The sequence below is a fragment of the Phoenix dactylifera genome, chromosome 10, assembly GCF_009389715.1.
Source record: "Phoenix dactylifera cultivar Barhee BC4 chromosome 10, palm_55x_up_171113_PBpolish2nd_filt_p, whole genome shotgun sequence".
NCBI lineage: Eukaryota > Viridiplantae > Streptophyta > Magnoliopsida > Arecales > Arecaceae > Phoenix > Phoenix dactylifera.
Genome location: NC_052401.1, coordinates 14284076 through 14301360, shown reverse-complemented (window position 1 = coordinate 14301360; position 17285 = coordinate 14284076). Strand labels below are relative to the sequence as shown.

The window sequence follows — 17285 nt, the reverse complement described above, 5'->3', positions numbered from 1 at the left end:
TATAGAGGTAAGCATTGGGTCGGGCCGCCCATGGCCCGGCACGAAGCGAGCCATGCCTGCACGGCCCGCTTGCTACAGTAATAGGCCGTGCTAAGCACGGCTCATAAAAAAGGGCCGGGCTGGGTTAAGGATTTCTGGCCCGCGGGCCAAGCCCGGCACGGCCCATAAGGGTCTGCACTGGCACGATTCATGGGCCAAGCATGGCACGGCTCACAGGCCAGCCCGGAACGGCCCCAAAATATCCCTCAAATTAGCCGTTTTATGGCTGTTGGGAGGGGCAAAATATGTAAAACGCCACAAATAGCCGTTATGGGCCAAAAAAAATAGCCGTTATGGGCCACCCATAACGGCTATTTTTTTTTGGACAAACGGGTCGTGCCAGGCACGACCCGTCTCGTGCCTGGCACGGCCCGTGCCGGACCCGGCATGGCCCGCCACCCCACGGGCCTAGGGTTGTGCCGGGCTTTGCCTTTAAGGTAAGCGGGTCGTGCCAGGCACGGCCCATTTAGTAACAGGCCGGGCCAGGCACAGCCCGTTTGGTCTGTGGCCCGGTGGGCCTGGGTCGGGCCGGGCCCGGCACGACCCGATGCCCATCTCTGATGATTTACCTACCACAAAGGGAAAAAAAACTATAGTTTGGGTTAAATGGTTTCAAATATCGGCCATGCAAGTTGATTCAAACTTTTGACCCAACTCAAATATGGACCGGATTTGAGATGTGCCAATTCCTAACTCAGCCCGACCGACGTGCATACATCTAACCATACAATCATAAATATCACCAAGCTCGGGTTGGATCCAGTTGCCAAACCTGACCTAATTCAAGCTGGTTGAAGCTTTGCCAACCTACGCCTACTAGGGTCATGATAAAACCTGCTAAATGCGGCGCAAATATTAGATTGGTCTCAAGTAAGACTGCTCAAGTTGCTACCGGTGTCAATTCTTTAAGGGCTTTAGTTCAAATTGTTGGCATTGTTCGAGAGCAATTTACACATGCATGGAACACCCTCAATGTCACAATATTCCAATTAGCTTGCAACTACAATCTCATATCATGGACTATATCCACATGCATCTATTCGCCTCCATGAATCATGATATCCCACTTGTTGCATGTGGGAGGAGAGACATGCACATGAGGCAGGTGAAAACCCATGAATGGGGAGCATGGTGTGCATTGCAACTACCTACAATCACAGATAATTGCAAACCAAGTCTTGTATCTGCTTTGCATCAGCTTGTTGCATTAAGCTACCATGAAATAATAAACTTGTTTGTTTAAAAAAAAATAATAATAATCAATTCACTTCAAGGTGATGATTACCTCAAAGTCCCCTCTTATACTCAAAATCTGATTCTTCAATTAGGAAAAAATGCACTAAAAGTTTGCATGGGACCTAAGAATAGAACTTTACAACCTCTTTTGAGAGAGAAGACTAGCATGACATTTCACTCATAAAGTCCCTAACTTTTTCATCCCCAACATAGGACCTTACCAACTGCCCACCACCCCACCAACTATTCCCCTCCTTGCAAACATTTAAATACTACAAGACTAGCACTACTTGGTTTCTAAACAACTTGCAGAAAAGGCCACCAATTCTTCAACAAAATTGTGGACGATTTCACAAAAAATGGAGACTGTATCAGCCTGTCTAATCCATCAAAGGAGCAGCAGGAGGAAGCCAATGCAAGTCGATAGCAGGAGGAAAAGCAGACGAGAAGCATAGGAGGTACCGTAGTTAGGCACCGTCGTGCCGAACCCTGGGGGACTCAGCCCACCAATACCACCACCGGTGCCACCAATAGGTGCATTTATCGGTGTGTTCGTCGGAGTATTGAAGTTGGGAGTGTTGGATGTTGAGCCCCCTGCAGTGCTGCAATCAAGACCATTGTTAGTGATATAACACGAGGACCTCCCATTCCTATGAGTAGGTGAGCAAACTTGCTACATTTTTCTTGGTCTCAAACATGGTGCTATTGTCAGGACATTCAGGGTAATTGCTAACATTCTTATTGCAAAACTAATAAAAATTAAACAGCATAGCAGGGAACATGAAAAACACCAGGAAACATACAGAAAGCTAGGTGGTATTCCAATCTAGCTCCAAACCTCCCAAGGGCCCCAGGGAAAGGAAATCCATGTTTATATAATCAGAAATATCACCACGGCTGCTAGGTTTCTATGGTATTAAATATGAAACTAATGTTTTTTTAGTGAGGGGACAAATACATTTCCTATACCATACGACTAACTACGTAGCAAACAAGAAACCTTCACTATTTACCTTTGTCTTGCCTAAACTAATCAATCTGAAATAGGAACAAGTGTCCCACGCGACTTTAATACATGCACTCAATAAACAAGCAGCAAGAAGCTCATTAAATAATACAAGAACCTTGAGCAAAGCTCAACCAGTTCCCCAACCCAAATCATATTGCTTATTTATATTTGGAATTAAAGAGTTTTTGCTGACAACCATTTAAGCAACTAATAACTAAGACATCTCTATTACTTATAATTGAGATTACCAATAGGTTCAATTTCCTTATGGGGTTATGGGAGAAAAGTTATTAAGTTATTAAACTAGAAATTGAAATTAGTATTTGTTTTATGTTTATGTACATGTTTAAAAACCAATCCCCCACATATGAAGTAACTTGTCATGAGGACTAAACTACAGCCCACAAAAATAACATGAAATCTTGACATAATTAAAATATGGAAGGAGATCATCCTACAGTGTAGTTTCTTTACATGAAGGGATGAAGGGAAAGAATCATCGAAAATTGAGAGATCGGTCCTAGTATCCATCCATATGATGGATCAAAGAAGACAACAAGGGACCATAAGGGAAATAGTGAGAGCAAACAGTACAAGGCTAAGGCGTTGACCTTAGGATTTCATGGAATTCATGATAAGGAGATAACTTTATTCATCAAAATTATGAAGTCATTCATAGGTATTGCTGCCCCTATAGTGAAAGCACAATAAGAATGCCCACTGGGCTCCATATGTACATGAAGGATACTTCTATCTCCAACATGTACTCCCCTCTTGGTTCAGTTCTTGCTCTCTTTAAGGGAGTGAAACATGATGACTCCCCTAGCCAAAAGAAAAGTTCACAAAAAAATAAAATACAAAATCTGAAGAATCCTTACTCAAATGGAAGATCATATCCATTGATGCTTCCTTCATGTGTCCAATGCTAGTAATATTCCACAAACACTTTGGAGCCCTCTGTACAAGCAATTCTGGGCTGACACTTCAAAACCCATTAATGGGATAGAAGAACCAGCCATGAGGCTGGTTGGACCTAAGCTGGTTTCTTCCCTTTGGGATAGATTCTGCTACTAAGCATAGAAATTATTTACATATAATTCTCTTATAATGAACTTATATAATTGTTATACCATGCATACAATGGCTATTTTCTAACAGAACCTAAATTTCATTATAGAACAGATTTCTCTCTTACCCAAAAAGCAAAAAGAAATAATGCCATGGAGTTGATGTTTTCATCTAGCTTTGTGTAATTCCATGTTGGAAAATTGGGCCATATTCGCAGAACATCCTAGAAAAAAGAGAGATTTTGAGAGAGAGAGAGAGACCTTTTAGATGAAGGGTACGTACATGATCCATAACCTGCAACACGTGAAATTAAAAAACAAATCAATCCTAAACTCATTAAAAATCCCATATCCCAAGTTAATTACATCAACAACGAGTAATAGATGAAAACAAGAGAACACCAACAATGTGAGCTTCACTGTTTGAGAAAGAACCACAATATGAAGCATTTATAGAACCCAAAGGCCCACAAAAACTATATAATATATGTTATTCTGATAACAAAAATAAAACTAAAATCCAAAGTCCTAAAAGTACCCCTCCTCCATTCCCCTGGTCCTTCCGTTCCCCAAAAATATTTATAATTTTAAAGCACTCTTCATACAAATAAAAGTACTTCTCCACAGTGTGCTGCCCTCACACGGAAAACGCCACTCGAGTACGCTACTTTCCAGCTGGAGACGCGACTCCAAACGCGTCCTGCCTCGAGATTCACGCCCATCTCCCCAACCAACGGTCCGAAAGAACATCGCTCTCTCTTTTTTTTTTTTTCTTAAAGAAACAGAAGAGAGGAGAATAAGAGGGGGAAAAGGAGGACAGACTGGGGTCGGTGACGCTGACGGTGGCCGTGCCGGCGAAGTCGCAGGAGCCCGGGGCGGCGTTGGAGCGCTGGTAGTAGGAGTTGAAGGCGTAGGAGGCGTGGGCGGGCAGGGTGTTGGGCAGGTAGCACAGCCCGCTCGCCTGGATGGGCAGGCAGTCCGCCCCGGCCCCGCACGCGAAGTCCAGCGCCGTCTGCAACGCCGTCGCGCTCGCCGAGCTACGCGCGATGCACCACGTCGCCCCTTCCACCGCTCTTCTTGCCACCAGCACCATCATAAGACCCACCACCACGAGTATCCCCACCGCCGCTCCTCCCATCCCACCCACACCCACCCCCACCCAGAGCAAGAAACTGCTACTAAGCTTTCAAACGAAAGAAGGGAACTAGATATCGGAGATAGTGAAGAGTAAAGACTAAAGACTGAGATGGAAAGACTAGAGAGAACAAGAAGGGAATAATGGAGAACAAAGAGGATTCTGTTCTTTTTGTTGTTTCTTTTTACCAATCTTTTCTTTGCTTTTATTTTGCTAGTTCCGATTATGATAGATTTACGTAAATACCCTTATCTTTTCTAGGTGTGTTATTTCTTTTGATTTTTTTATGACTTTCTGAAAATTAAAATTTATATTTATTTCAGTACCTATAAAAAACTATTTTTACACAAATGTTTTTAATATAACATTCTTCTAATATTTTTGATAAAAATTATATTTATTTTAATTAAAAGTAAAATAAAATTTTGAAATTATTTTTTTACCCTTCATTGTGATTTCTTTATAAATATCTTTTTTTACATATCCATCTACTAAATATATTTTAGTTATTTTAATTTAAAACTATTAATTTTTTTAATGACATGGCGTAGGTATATGTTAAAAATAAAAATAAAAAAATAATACAAGTGTTCTAGGAGATATATATATATATATATAAATTTTAAAAATATTTATACAAAATTTAATATTTAAAAAAATTATATATATATATTTCCAATTTTAACATTGGACGCTTGGAGATGTTTGGATTACTTTGAGAGCTGTGCAGCTTGAGATCCAACGGACTGATCATTCTTTCACGCGGAAGATGCAACTAGAACCCGTCGTGTGGTGGCGAGGTGGTGATTCGGGGTTTGGGTTGAGGGTATTTTGGGCAGACGGTGCTTGTAGATTGGGGAGACAATCTGATGGATGTACGGTTGACATCAGGGAGGTAGCCGTTGAAGGGGAAAAGCGAGTACGTGGCAGAACAAATGCTGTTGTCGGATGCTCTCGTGTGTATGTGCTGTTCTTTGGGTGACAACTGGCTGGGGACAAGTGCAGGCGACGTGGAATAATGGGTGCTTGTGAATGTATACTTTAACAAATATTAATAAGTTAGTAATAGGATAATATTGTATCCTAATAATTAAACTAAATCAAAAAAAAGAGAATTGGATAAATATTTATCCTTTTATTTTTATTTTTTATTAATTTGTCAATGGTTAGCCCAGACAAACATGCATATAAAACTATTGAAAGTGAGCAAAAATTGCAGGTCAACTATAATTATTTGATGCTTCAAAAATTACTACACTTACAAGCTGATGTGATGTGATGTGATGCTTAATAAAAAAGTTACATGCAAACGTCCACAGATGATTAGGTATATTTATTTTAAATCACCAATTAACATATATACTACTACAACATGTTATGTTAATTAAAATAAGCTTGCATACACATTGTTCAATATATTGGCTAATCAATACTTAAGATTCGAAATCATTTTTGTTGGATTATAATCATAAATTATTCTACTACAAAAAAATTTGGGCATAGGAAATACATCATACACAAAATTATATTTGCTACAAATATCACATTCAGTGCAAAAGAATTTAGCTTATTAACTATCATTTTGTTATTCTTAATTTAATTATTGCAAATCTTTGAATGTGTTATGGAGTTCTCAAATCTCAAACATACTCTAAGCGTTAATGATTTATTATTAATTTAATCAAAGAATTTATACGTTAAATACCGGCTTATGTCCTTTCTCTATCACTTCATCCTTGTCCTTTTCGTCTGCATGGTCCTGCTCTTCTAGGGTCTCTCCTTCACACTTTGCTTTCAAGTATGCCTGCTATGATCAGGATTTTGCTGTCTACCCTCCTCTTCATCATCCTCATCATCAACTCTAACAGTGATAGTGACAATGACAACGATCCCAATTAGCAATTGCAATGCAGCTCCCTCCCTTAAAACTCTTCCAATCTCCCTTATCGTCGAAGGAGGTTGTGCACCCCTTCCTCAAGACTCTCCACGTACTATCGATGCTCTTGTTAGGGTAATTGGAAGATATTATTTTGGTTGTTTGGCCTTATATAAGTACTTATAATATTTCTAGAGCATAGCCAATGCAGCACTAAATATATGCCTATATAAGTCTTCACATACTCCTCTCATTTAAGCCTTGATGTTTAAGGATCCAAATCTATTTAAATCCAATCACAAGTATCACAAATCCAATCACAAACACTATAATTAGCCTGTAGTCAATCCAAATAGGTTCCTACTACAATATTTCCTAGTTTATATGGATCATCAGTTAGGTCCGCTCTAATACCATTTATTGCAATTTAAAACCTCGATCAAAAAAACTAGTTGAACTGTGTTATTTGGTTCCCTGGCTCCATATAAGTATCCAAAATCAACCTAGTGCATAGCTAACATGGAATTAAACACATGCCCACACAGATCCTTCTAGCTTCATTTGAGACCTATCCATCATTGGTAATCTCAGATTCGGGCTTTCCAAAATTGCTACTCTTCTCTGACATTGAGGGACATAGGGACCAAGGAGAAATTAATCCTTCGTCATGTTAATTTGTGATATGATTGGTGTCGGCTGCAGGATTTTGCACTATCTTTGCTTCCTCTCTCCCTTTAGATTTCTATAATGTGGAGAAGCCCTAGTTATTTAGAGAAAAATCACGTGAGAAAAATCACGTGATCTCACGTGATCAGCTCTTTTCTTGGTGCGAGAACTTCATCCCAAATAACTGATACCAAGAGCATTTTAGTCCTGTAATAAATTTATGTTTTTATATATTGTCATGTCCCACCATTTTGTTAACAAAAATGAATTACAAGATCAATTGGGTCAGTTTGCTAACTCAAAGGATCTAATTAAAAATTCTTAAAGAAGCGGATGAAAATAGAAATCCTTACATGCGATGAAAATGTAGTTTTTCTAAATTTTATTTCCACTGCCAATATCAATTGCCATTGGATATTTTTTTTTTGTTGAACTCCATTTGATATTTTTTAATGAGAGAAAGAAGATTAAGGGAGAGAAGTTTCGAGGGAGTCTATTCATTTTCTAAAAGAGGGAATTCTTGAAAGTATATATGATAATTGGGCTCATGGCCCAAGCCCAACAAAAACTAGGGCTTGCTTGTTAAGGCAATTCCCAGTTCTTATCTCATTTACAAGAATGGTGTAACGAATCCCTTGTTTTGCAATTCCCAACTCCGTTGCCTCTTTTCCACTCTTTTACGTTCTCGTTGTCTCTCCACTGGCCCTTCTACCTCCATGCCTCCCTTCCACCGCTCCTTTTCTTCCTCTCCTCTCTTCTTTTCTTCTTCCTCCTCCTTTTCTTCTCTGTCTTTGTTTCATCATCATCATCTTCTTTTCTTTCTCTCTTTCTTCCTTTCTTCTGGTCCGTTGGAAAAACTGGTTCGGTCCACCCATGATAGTTCAACCAAACCGGTTAACCAAAATACATGATCTTCATGTCCAAAAGAGATGTCTTTCCATAGACATCTCTCCAACCCTGAAACTGTCTATTGACAGTTATGCATTGAAGTTATATATATGAGTGTAAAGCTTCATTTTAAAATGCGTGGTTAAGAGATTTTCTGCAAGTGTCTTAGGCATTTAGATTGTGGAAAATAGTAGATTTTCATTGGTAAAATCTACTCCTCGACCAGTGATTCAAACCAAAGGAAAAAACTGTAAGTGATCCGCAATTCTTGCTTATGTTAATGTGTTTATCTTTCATTAGTATCAGAGCATGTTTGTTCGATTTCTGAGATGTTTTGGAGTGGATATTACATATTTTAACATCTTAAATCCATTGCTCTTGCACCCACCATCTTGCATGGCCATTAATGGCGTTTTTGTTTACATATAGAGTTAGGCCGTGATTTTTTTGAATGAAGATACTATATGATATGTAGATGATATCCGAAAAGTTTGGTGATGTTTGGTGCACTGGTTTGAGAAAAATAAGTTTATAAATATCAAAAATCCGAAAATTTGAACCTTGATAACTTTCTCCACAATTTGTTTTGGGAAACGAAATTTATATCAATGGAAAGCCCTTGAAACAAGCTTTCTATCCATATATAATGCATTCAATTTCGTTCACTATGGAGGGAGAAACAAGGCCCGAAAAGTTTTTGGCTTGTTTCTGCAATTTTGTGAAGAAGACCTCCCCTTTACACAGTGGCGCGGCCGCTAAGTGGCTCACGGATGGCGTCCCCCATGCAGCCACCTCATAAAAAAGGGAAGCCCAACTGCCCTAAATCCCCCTTTCTCCTCTCCTCATCTTCTTCTTACTGTCTTTCATCCGAACATCTCGAAGAAGAGAAAGGAGAAGAGATGGGTTACGTTGGGAAGAATATAATATTTAAAACAAAGAAGGCTGGCTCTCTGACTTCCCAATCACTTGCATGTGGGGCCTATTGGAGGAGGTTGGTTCTCCCGGTTCCAAGTTAGGCAGTGGGAGCAAAGGGATGGGTTGTCATGGGTCTTGGTATAACCAACGGACATAATGGCAGTGTTCCCACTCATCTCCTCTATTCTCAAAGAGGGCGATATGGGTGAAGAGTTTAGTCCCACATTGCCCACCAAGAGTTACATTCACTTGTTTAAATAATATGAGCTACTTCTAGAGCCATAGAGTCTGTGATATTTTTTTCTGGAGATGAAATTTCTAGACGTGGTTTGGAGAAGTATTTTGAGACGTAGTTTGTACCGTTGGATTCAAAAAATAAATAAATAAATAAGTAAATTATGAAGTTTTTCCTATCATACCGTGATTGTATATGTGACATTTGGAAATTTTGAGATTGAATATTCCCGCATCCTTTAATTGTGTGTTATTATATTTCAGTGTTATGCCTAAGCATTTTTTCTACATTTGTTGTGTTATTACATTTTTTCTACATTTCAGTGTTATGCCTAAACATTTTTTCTATATTTTTTCTACATGAGTACCACTCTTAGCGAGGGTTCCGAGGGCAGCAAGGACCCCGAAACAAAGGACGAGGCTTAGGGATTTGTTGCACACATTGCGAGTTATAAGGATGGATCCTAATGATGACATGATTTTACATGTACAAACTATTCATTATATAATAGAAGAAATCATTCATCTAGGACATGTGTTATGTCAACATCAATGGTACCAAGTGTTGTATGATTCTCTATTTGGATCATGGCAACAAGTTCTAAGAGATCTTTGGAATTGCTTAGCAGTGAGAGATTATGCTCGATTGGTGAGAGCATTTATAAAAAGGTACTTAATGCATGAGATTAGTGGGATTTTAATAGTAGCTGGAGGTCCTACCATTAGTAGAATAATGGTTCCTTGGATCGAAGAAATAGTATCAACTATGATTCAAAAAAGAAATTGAGGATACTATTCCAAGGAGGGTTCGGGTTCTTAGATAGCAAAATCTCTAGTTGAAAACTAGTCGAAGCTAGAATGACTTATATTCTTTACTTGTGTATTAATTATTTAAAAAGTTTTTTTTATGATAATAAATGTCTTCATGTTTATATAACTTTAATGTTTTAGTATACAGGTTTTAAGTGGGAGTTCTAAGACTTACTATATAATTTGTCTTAAGACCTAGAACTTTGTCTGCTAAGAATCAAAATTAATGTTTATAATGAACTTTCAATTCCATGCAATTATGTGAATTAGCATTAATTTTTATTTGTGTTTAGTGGCAAAAAAAAAAAATATGTGTTGTGCTTGGCATTAATTGTGTGCATGTTTGTCTTTATGTAGAAATTTAGTTTTCTGCAGTGGCTTCAGCATCTAAGAATATAGTAGCTGAACTTAATAAGGGTGAGAAATTGAATGGTGAAAATTATGAAATATGGCAAATGAAAATCCAATATGTATTGGAGGAACAAGAGGCGCTGGAAGCTTTAAACCATACCATAAATGAGCCTGAGGATGGAATAACGGTTCAACACATAAAGGATAAGGAAGTTTATATTGCCTGAAAAAAGAAGAACTCAATTGCTCGGATTACATTGCTGAGTAGCATGGAAAATGATATCATGCAAAAGTTTAGGCCTTTTGAGAGGGCAAAAAAATATGGGAAGCATTAAAAAAAAAAAATTGGTGAAACTTCTGTCACCAAACTTAGGCAGCTAACCATCAAGTTCGACACATATAAGAAACGCACTAATAATAATATGAAGCAGCATTTAAAGGAAATGTCGAACATGATAAGTGAATTGCGAGATGCTGGACATGTGCTAACTGATTAACAACAAGTTCAAACTGTAATTCGATCTTTGCCTCATAGTTGGGAGCACATGAAAGTTCACTTAACCCATAATGAAAGCATTAGAACTTTCACTAATGCTAGTCATCATCTGGAATTAGAGGAAGACCGTCTTGAGGCAAATAAAACCGCTAATGAAGTATATACGGCTAATACTAGTTCGCAAGGAGCTTCGAGCTTCAAGCGAAAATATTTTAGTGGTCATTTTAAGAAAGGCAATGGTAATGTCAAGACCTCTAAGAAGCTCAAGCATAGCCAGCTGGGTAAAGAAAAGCATCCTTTTAAGAGGAATAAAATAAAATTGAGATGCTACAACTGTGGCAAGAAGGGTCACTTTCCTCGTGAATGTTCCGAGGCAAAGAAGATAAAAACCCTTAGCACAAATATAAGTATATCTTATGTTTCAAGTTATGTGTTCTTAGCTGAATCTCATCTTTTGTGGACTGTAGACTCAGGGACCACAGACCATGTAGCAAGAGATTGAGACGCTTTCGTGGAATATCGTCGAATTCCACAAGGAGCAAGATGGATGTATATGGAAAATAATTCAAGAGTTGAAGTAAAGGGTATTGACACCTGCAAATTGAATATGCGAGTGGTCAACCCTTAATCCTACATGATGTATTATATGCTACAGATATTCAGTGAAACTTAATTTCAGTTGTTATGTTACTTAAGTTTGGCTATATCTTAAATTTTCATGGTAATGATGTGGACATATTACTAGGAACAACTTATTATGGATCTGGTTATATACTAAATGGTTTTATTGTACTTGATATCGATTATAGTATGTGTAATGTAATAAGCATTGTTTTTTCCTTTGTTACATCTACTAGTAATCCAAACATGGATGAAAATATTTGCCATGCTAGGTTAGGTCACATTGGGCAACAACGAATGAATAGATTAGCCAAAGAGGGATATTAGGCCTTGTTAAAAAGTTTAATCTAGCTATATGTGAATATTGCTTAGCAGAAAAAACAACGAGAAAACCATTTGGTAAAGGAACTAGAGCCAATTTTCCATTGCAATTAATTCATTCTGACATTTGTGGGCCGATGAATATAAGGGCAAGACATAGGGCTTCTTATTTCATCACATTTATTGACGATTATACACATTTCAGTTTTGTCTATTTGATATCTCACAAATCTGATGCATTAGATTGCTTCATAAGATATTTAAACTTTGTTGAGAATCAATTAGACCGAAAAATCAAAGTGTTAAGAACTGACCGTGGACGTAAGTATTTGTCTGATCAGTTCAAACAAATTTGTGATGAAAAGGGAATAGATAGACAGTTAACTATTCCTAGTACTCCACAACAAAATAGGTTGCAGAAAGAAGAAATAGAATCCTATTGAAAATGGTTAGGTCTATGATGGCACAAGTTAATTTGCCGATCACCTATTGGGGTGATGCATTATTAGTAGCTGCATATGTAATTAACCTAGTGCCCTCAAAATCAGTAACTTCCACCCCTTATGAATTATGGACTGGTCGCAAACCTGACCTAAGTAATTTGAGACTTTGGGGATGCGCTGCATATATTCATGATTCTTCTCATAAATATGGAAAATTGGGTCCAAGGGGTAAAAAGAGTATTTTTATTCGATACTCTGAAACCTCCAAAGGATATGTGTTTATTGGTGACACTGATAATGGAAGTATTACTGAGTTTGAATCTCATAATGCCACATTTTTGGAGAATCATTTTCAAAATTAGGGTGAAATAAAGAAAGGTTTATCTTTATTTGAGATACAGGACCATGATAATTTGTTTAATCAAACTCAATTGGTGAAAAATCTTGAAAATCCATCAACAATATCTGGTTCAAGTGGGAGAGATTCAAGAAATGATGAATTTATTTCACAACAATCTCAATTACGAAAAAGTAACCGTGGATTAGTTCCCCATCGACGATTTGAGAATGAAGGAGAAGCATTTCTTGTTACACCTCAAGAGGAAGGTGAACCAAGAAATATTGATGAAGCTCTTAAATGTCCTGCAAAAGAGCAATGGATGAAAGCAATGGAAGAAGAAATGGAGTCAATGAGATCAAACCAAGTTTGGAAATTGGTTGATCTTCCAAAAAGTTGGAAAGCAATTAGAAACAAATGGGTTCTCAAAATAAAGCACAAGGCGGATGGCATAATAGAAAGATATAAGGCACGCCTTGTAGCAAAAGGCTATACACAACAAGAGGGGATTGACTATGAAGAGATATTTTCTCCTGTTGTGAGATTCACCTCAATTCACATCATTTTAGCCATAGTAGCTAGTTTGGATCTTGAATTACATCAAATGGATGTAAAAACAGCTTATCTCAATGAAAAATTAGAAGAAAAAATTTATATGGAACAACCTATCAGTTTCATTAAAGAAGGCAAAGAGCACAAAGTGTGTAGACTTTTGAAGTCGATTTATGGCCTTAAACAATCTTCTAGATAGTGGAATATAAAATTTTATCAGGTTGTCGTATCATGTGATTTTGCCATGATTGATGAAAACCACTGTGTCTATATTAAAAGATCCAAAGACAAATTTATGATTTTATCACTTTATGTGGATAATATATTAATAGCTGCTAATCATAAAGAATTCTTAGCATCAATTAAGAATTGGTTGTTCACGAATTTTGAAATAAAGGATATAGGAGAAGCTAACTATATTCTTGGGGTTAAAATTGAAAGAGATCGTTCAAAAAGGTTATTATCTCTTTCACAAGAGCCTTATAGAAAGAAAATTCTTGAACAGTTTCATATGCAAAATTGTAAACCCATTGATACTCCCATTGCAAAAGGTGAAGCGTTAAGCCAAAGAATGTGTCCGAAGACTCCACAAGAAGAAGAGCAAATGAAAAGAGTTCCCTATTCCAATGCAGTTGGAAGTCTTATATATGTAATGATGTGTACAAGACCAGATATCTGCTTTGCAGTTAGTAAAGCAGATATCAATCACTCCTGGCCATGACCATTGGAAAGCGGTCAAAAGGATATTGAGAGATATCTACAGGTACTGCGGATTATTTGTTATGTTATCAAGAAAATGATTTGCGTCTTGAAGGCTATACTGATGCTGATTGAGAAGGTGATTTGGATGAAAGAAAAACAACCTCTGGTTATGTTTTCTTAATAAGTAATGGGGCAATTTCATGGAGTAGTAAGAAACAAACTTGTATAGCTTTGTCCACGATGCAAGCTAAATTTGTAGCTTCTTCACCGGCAGTACAAGAAGCAGTTTGGTTAAAGAGATTTCTTAATCATTTGGGGGTTATGAAAAATGCTGCACATCCAGTATTGGTACTGAAAGTGAATCCTAGGTTCTTCGGTATTAAGCATGCTGATTTTTTTTTTTAAACTATGGTTGAACTTGATCAGGTTGCCTACGTACCCCTTCATAAGGGGGATCAAGCCATACATAGTTCTTTTTAAGTTTTAAAATGCAGCGGAAAAACCGAATCAAACAATTTAATACATGCATGCTTACAAGATCAAATCTAAAAATCAGCACCTTAAGAACACATAGGATTATGCCGGAATCGTTTAAACAATTATGCTAAAACTTTCATGCATGATTAACTATCAGATTTGAAAAGTAAACACTCTATTCTGATTAATCTCCGAATATCCATCGAATGGATTCTGGATATAACTCCATGAGGAGCCCCAAAGGAGGGTAAAACCTCGGAGAATCAGACCTAGATCCAGACTCCAAAATAAAATATTGATGTGGGATTAATACCTTTTATGATAGAAGAAACTTATGGATCTAATTCTTGACTTTGCAGCCACGCACTCGAATGGCCTCTATGAGAAGTACACGCAAAGCCCTAGGTAGATCGTCTTCCGCGGGAGTGCTAACTCGCGTAGGAATGTTGCAATGGCTGAAGCTATCTCCTTCTAAACACTCAACCTTTGATTGTTCTTCAAGGATATGGAGGATGGACGTGAGGAAGAAGGAGAAGAAAGGATGGAGGCCCTCAGAGAATTTTTTCAGAATTTTTTGAAACTTCTAAATATTGTATATTTTGAACCCAAGGCATGGGGGTCTTTTATAGCCAAAAAGACCACCCCACGCCTCACACCTAATTTAGCCAACTAATTTAACTGATAAAATCCCCAAAAAATTTTGGTGGTTTGGCAGCTAAGAGGAGATAAATAATCCAAATTTTGTGCATTTTGGATTCCTAAAAGATAGAAATTCATGCATCCAAAGTTCAGTCGCAGACCACCCTATTTCATGCACCATGCAATCCCTACAAATTAGGAAATTCATCTAAATCTTTCTAGGAAGATTTAAGGTGCTATTTTTATAGAAAATATAGCCCCACGCCTCCTCTCTTCTCATGCCAATTTTTGGTGAAAAATAAGGAGGATAGGCGTGGAAAATATTGGGGCTAAATCAAGGTGTCATTCTTCTCCAAGAAGATAAGGATGGGTTCCTAAAATTTAGAGATTCTTCTCCTTATCCAATTCTGATTATTTGGACTCATAATCCTCATCAAATAAGGTCTTCTAATTGATTTGGATCAAGCCCAATCCAATTGGATCAAGTTTCATCAATTGGGTCAAGCTCAATCTACTTGAGTGGAACCCAATCCAATTAGGTCAAACCCTGATGCAACCCAAATTGAATCCTATTCAATTTGGCTCAACCTAGGCCTAATTACTCAATCAAATTGAGTTCATTAGCAATCTAATTGCTAATTAATCCTTCAATAATTTAATAATTATTTTAATGCAACTTTTGCTTAGGATAATTTGTCAATCGAATTGACCAAATTACTCCTGAATGATTCTTGATCATCAATCAGCCATTTGATCAACCTATAAACTTTTATGTGTGTGACCTCATAGGTTCGAACCTAAGCCGGTAGTATAGGAACATCTTCCTATACTAATCGATGTGACCATCCAGCAATGGTACCCAACGTCCGGATAGGCCGAATATATGCGAAGCAAATATTCTGGAACCCTGGACTATGGTTACTGTATAATTCAATCCCTTTGACTCCTAATGCCAGGATGACTTAGAGCTCACTGTCAACCCTATAACTAGTACATCCATTATGTGATTAACTTTAGATATCTCGTGACTCCTCACTGGGATTATCCTGGCCTAGGTTTTGCTAAATTAATCACAAGACATTATCTCCTATTTCTAGGAGGGGTCAATTCCATCTTGACTCACAACTGACTACGCAAGTACTTGACTGCACCCAGTGACCTTCTGTTACTGAATTAGAAATTCAGGTAGTCCGGTACCAAAGTACAGTGAGTTGCTTGCTAGTCATAGGTTGCGGTCTCAGGTCAGAGGGCCAAACTTATACCCATATCTACTCGGAACATCTCTCGACAGTAGAGCATTCCGGAATTGGTCACGTTCGGTAAAATGTACTCCTACACTTCACCTGTGTGGCATTCCAGTATCTCCACACTCCTTGGTTAAGAGGACAACCAACGTATATGTCACACAATGACCTAATCTCGATAATGTTGTCGTCCTAGTAACAACATATCATTTGGTCGCGAACAAGTTTAAGGACTCAAAGATAAATCCTCCTTTATCATAACATAAGTCCTAAGGACTTCATCATATAAGAGTTCATTTGAAGATGAAATGATGAATAATGCCAAATAACACTTTATTAATTTGTTAATTCATTTATAAAATTCAATCATCAATATGCTGACGATTGACATTTAGGATACAATTTTCAACAGGTACATTGTGATAGCCAGGCATCGATAGCTTATACAAAAGATCCCAAATATCACTCAAAGACCAAATATATTGATACAAAGTATAACTTTGTGAGGGACATGGTTATACAAAAGGAAGTGAACATACAGTACAAATCTACGAATCAAAGATCTGTTTACTAAACCTATTCCTAGAGATGTATTTATGAGACATGTGAAATCTTTAGGTCTTCATAGACTTTGATATACTTAATGGTTTGAATAATGAGATATTTTAATTTCTCATTTGGGATTCACATGTATGTATTTAAATTAATGCTAAGTTCTTTTTTTTTTTTAAGCACACACATATGCATATATATATGCGTTAATGCTTAGTGCATATGATTAGTTCATTTAAGAAAATGTATGTTGGACAGAAACTAGATTGGCCTTCTCACATGGGCAATCGCCTCTATAACTTGTGGTTGATAGAGATGAGACAATTTTAAGCATAATGTATTTATGAGATCAAGCTTAAAATTAGTGTTGCCTTGATAGTAAATCAAGATGAGGTCACTATATAATATTTTGTGACCGAAGGTGACTAAACCCACAACTCACCTTGTCTATTTTAAATGCTAGATGTAAGTTTTGTAGTAATAATGAGAAAGAAAGTAGAGTGGTGAACTCAAGTTGGACACTAAGTGTGTCTGAACTATCATCTGTATGGTATTTCATATAAGGAGAATCAACATACGCTCCATGAGAAAGAAGAAAAATACCATAACATGTGCTTCATACCACATGTGCATAATTCGACCAATAAGGGTAACAAGAGAATTGATCTCTTCTCT

The 17285-nt window shown here is 37.4% G+C and overlaps 1 protein-coding gene across 2 annotated transcripts; it reads right to left on the bottom strand.

The window, feature by feature from the left end:
• Positions 1-1338: 1338 nt before the first annotated feature.
• Positions 1339-4644, bottom strand: LOC103722004 (PLASMODESMATA CALLOSE-BINDING PROTEIN 3-like). 2 transcript variants are annotated; one of them, XM_008812411.3, is made up of 3 exons: positions 4174-4644; positions 3613-3646; positions 1339-1877 (listed from the first exon to the last, which is right to left on the bottom strand). In XM_008812411.3, exons 1-3 carry the CDS (start codon positions 4487-4489, stop codon positions 1664-1666), a joined length of 564 nt encoding a protein of 187 aa, XP_008810633.2. In that variant the 5' UTR covers positions 4490-4644; the 3' UTR covers positions 1339-1663. The 2 variants fall into 2 exon arrangements, with proteins under 2 accessions (XP_008810633.2, XP_008810634.2); XM_008812412.3 differs by having other exon boundaries at positions 1339-1869.
• Positions 4645-17285: the final 12641 nt, after the last annotated feature.

Excerpts from the sequence above, each read along its gene's own strand:
- LOC103722004 (XM_008812411.3), bottom strand. The coding sequence starts at position 4,489 with ATGGGAGGAGCGGCGGTGGGGATACTCGTGGTGGTGGGTCTTATGATG. Across the intron at positions 3,647-4,173 it reads CGTCAGCGTCACCGACCCCA|GTTATGGATCATGTACGTAC; the intron begins GTCTGTCCTCCT and ends CACGTGTTGCAG. Across the intron at positions 1,878-3,612 it reads ACGTACCCTTCATCTAAAAG|CACTGCAGGGGGCTCAACAT; the intron begins GTCTCTCTCTCT and ends TCTTGATTGCAG.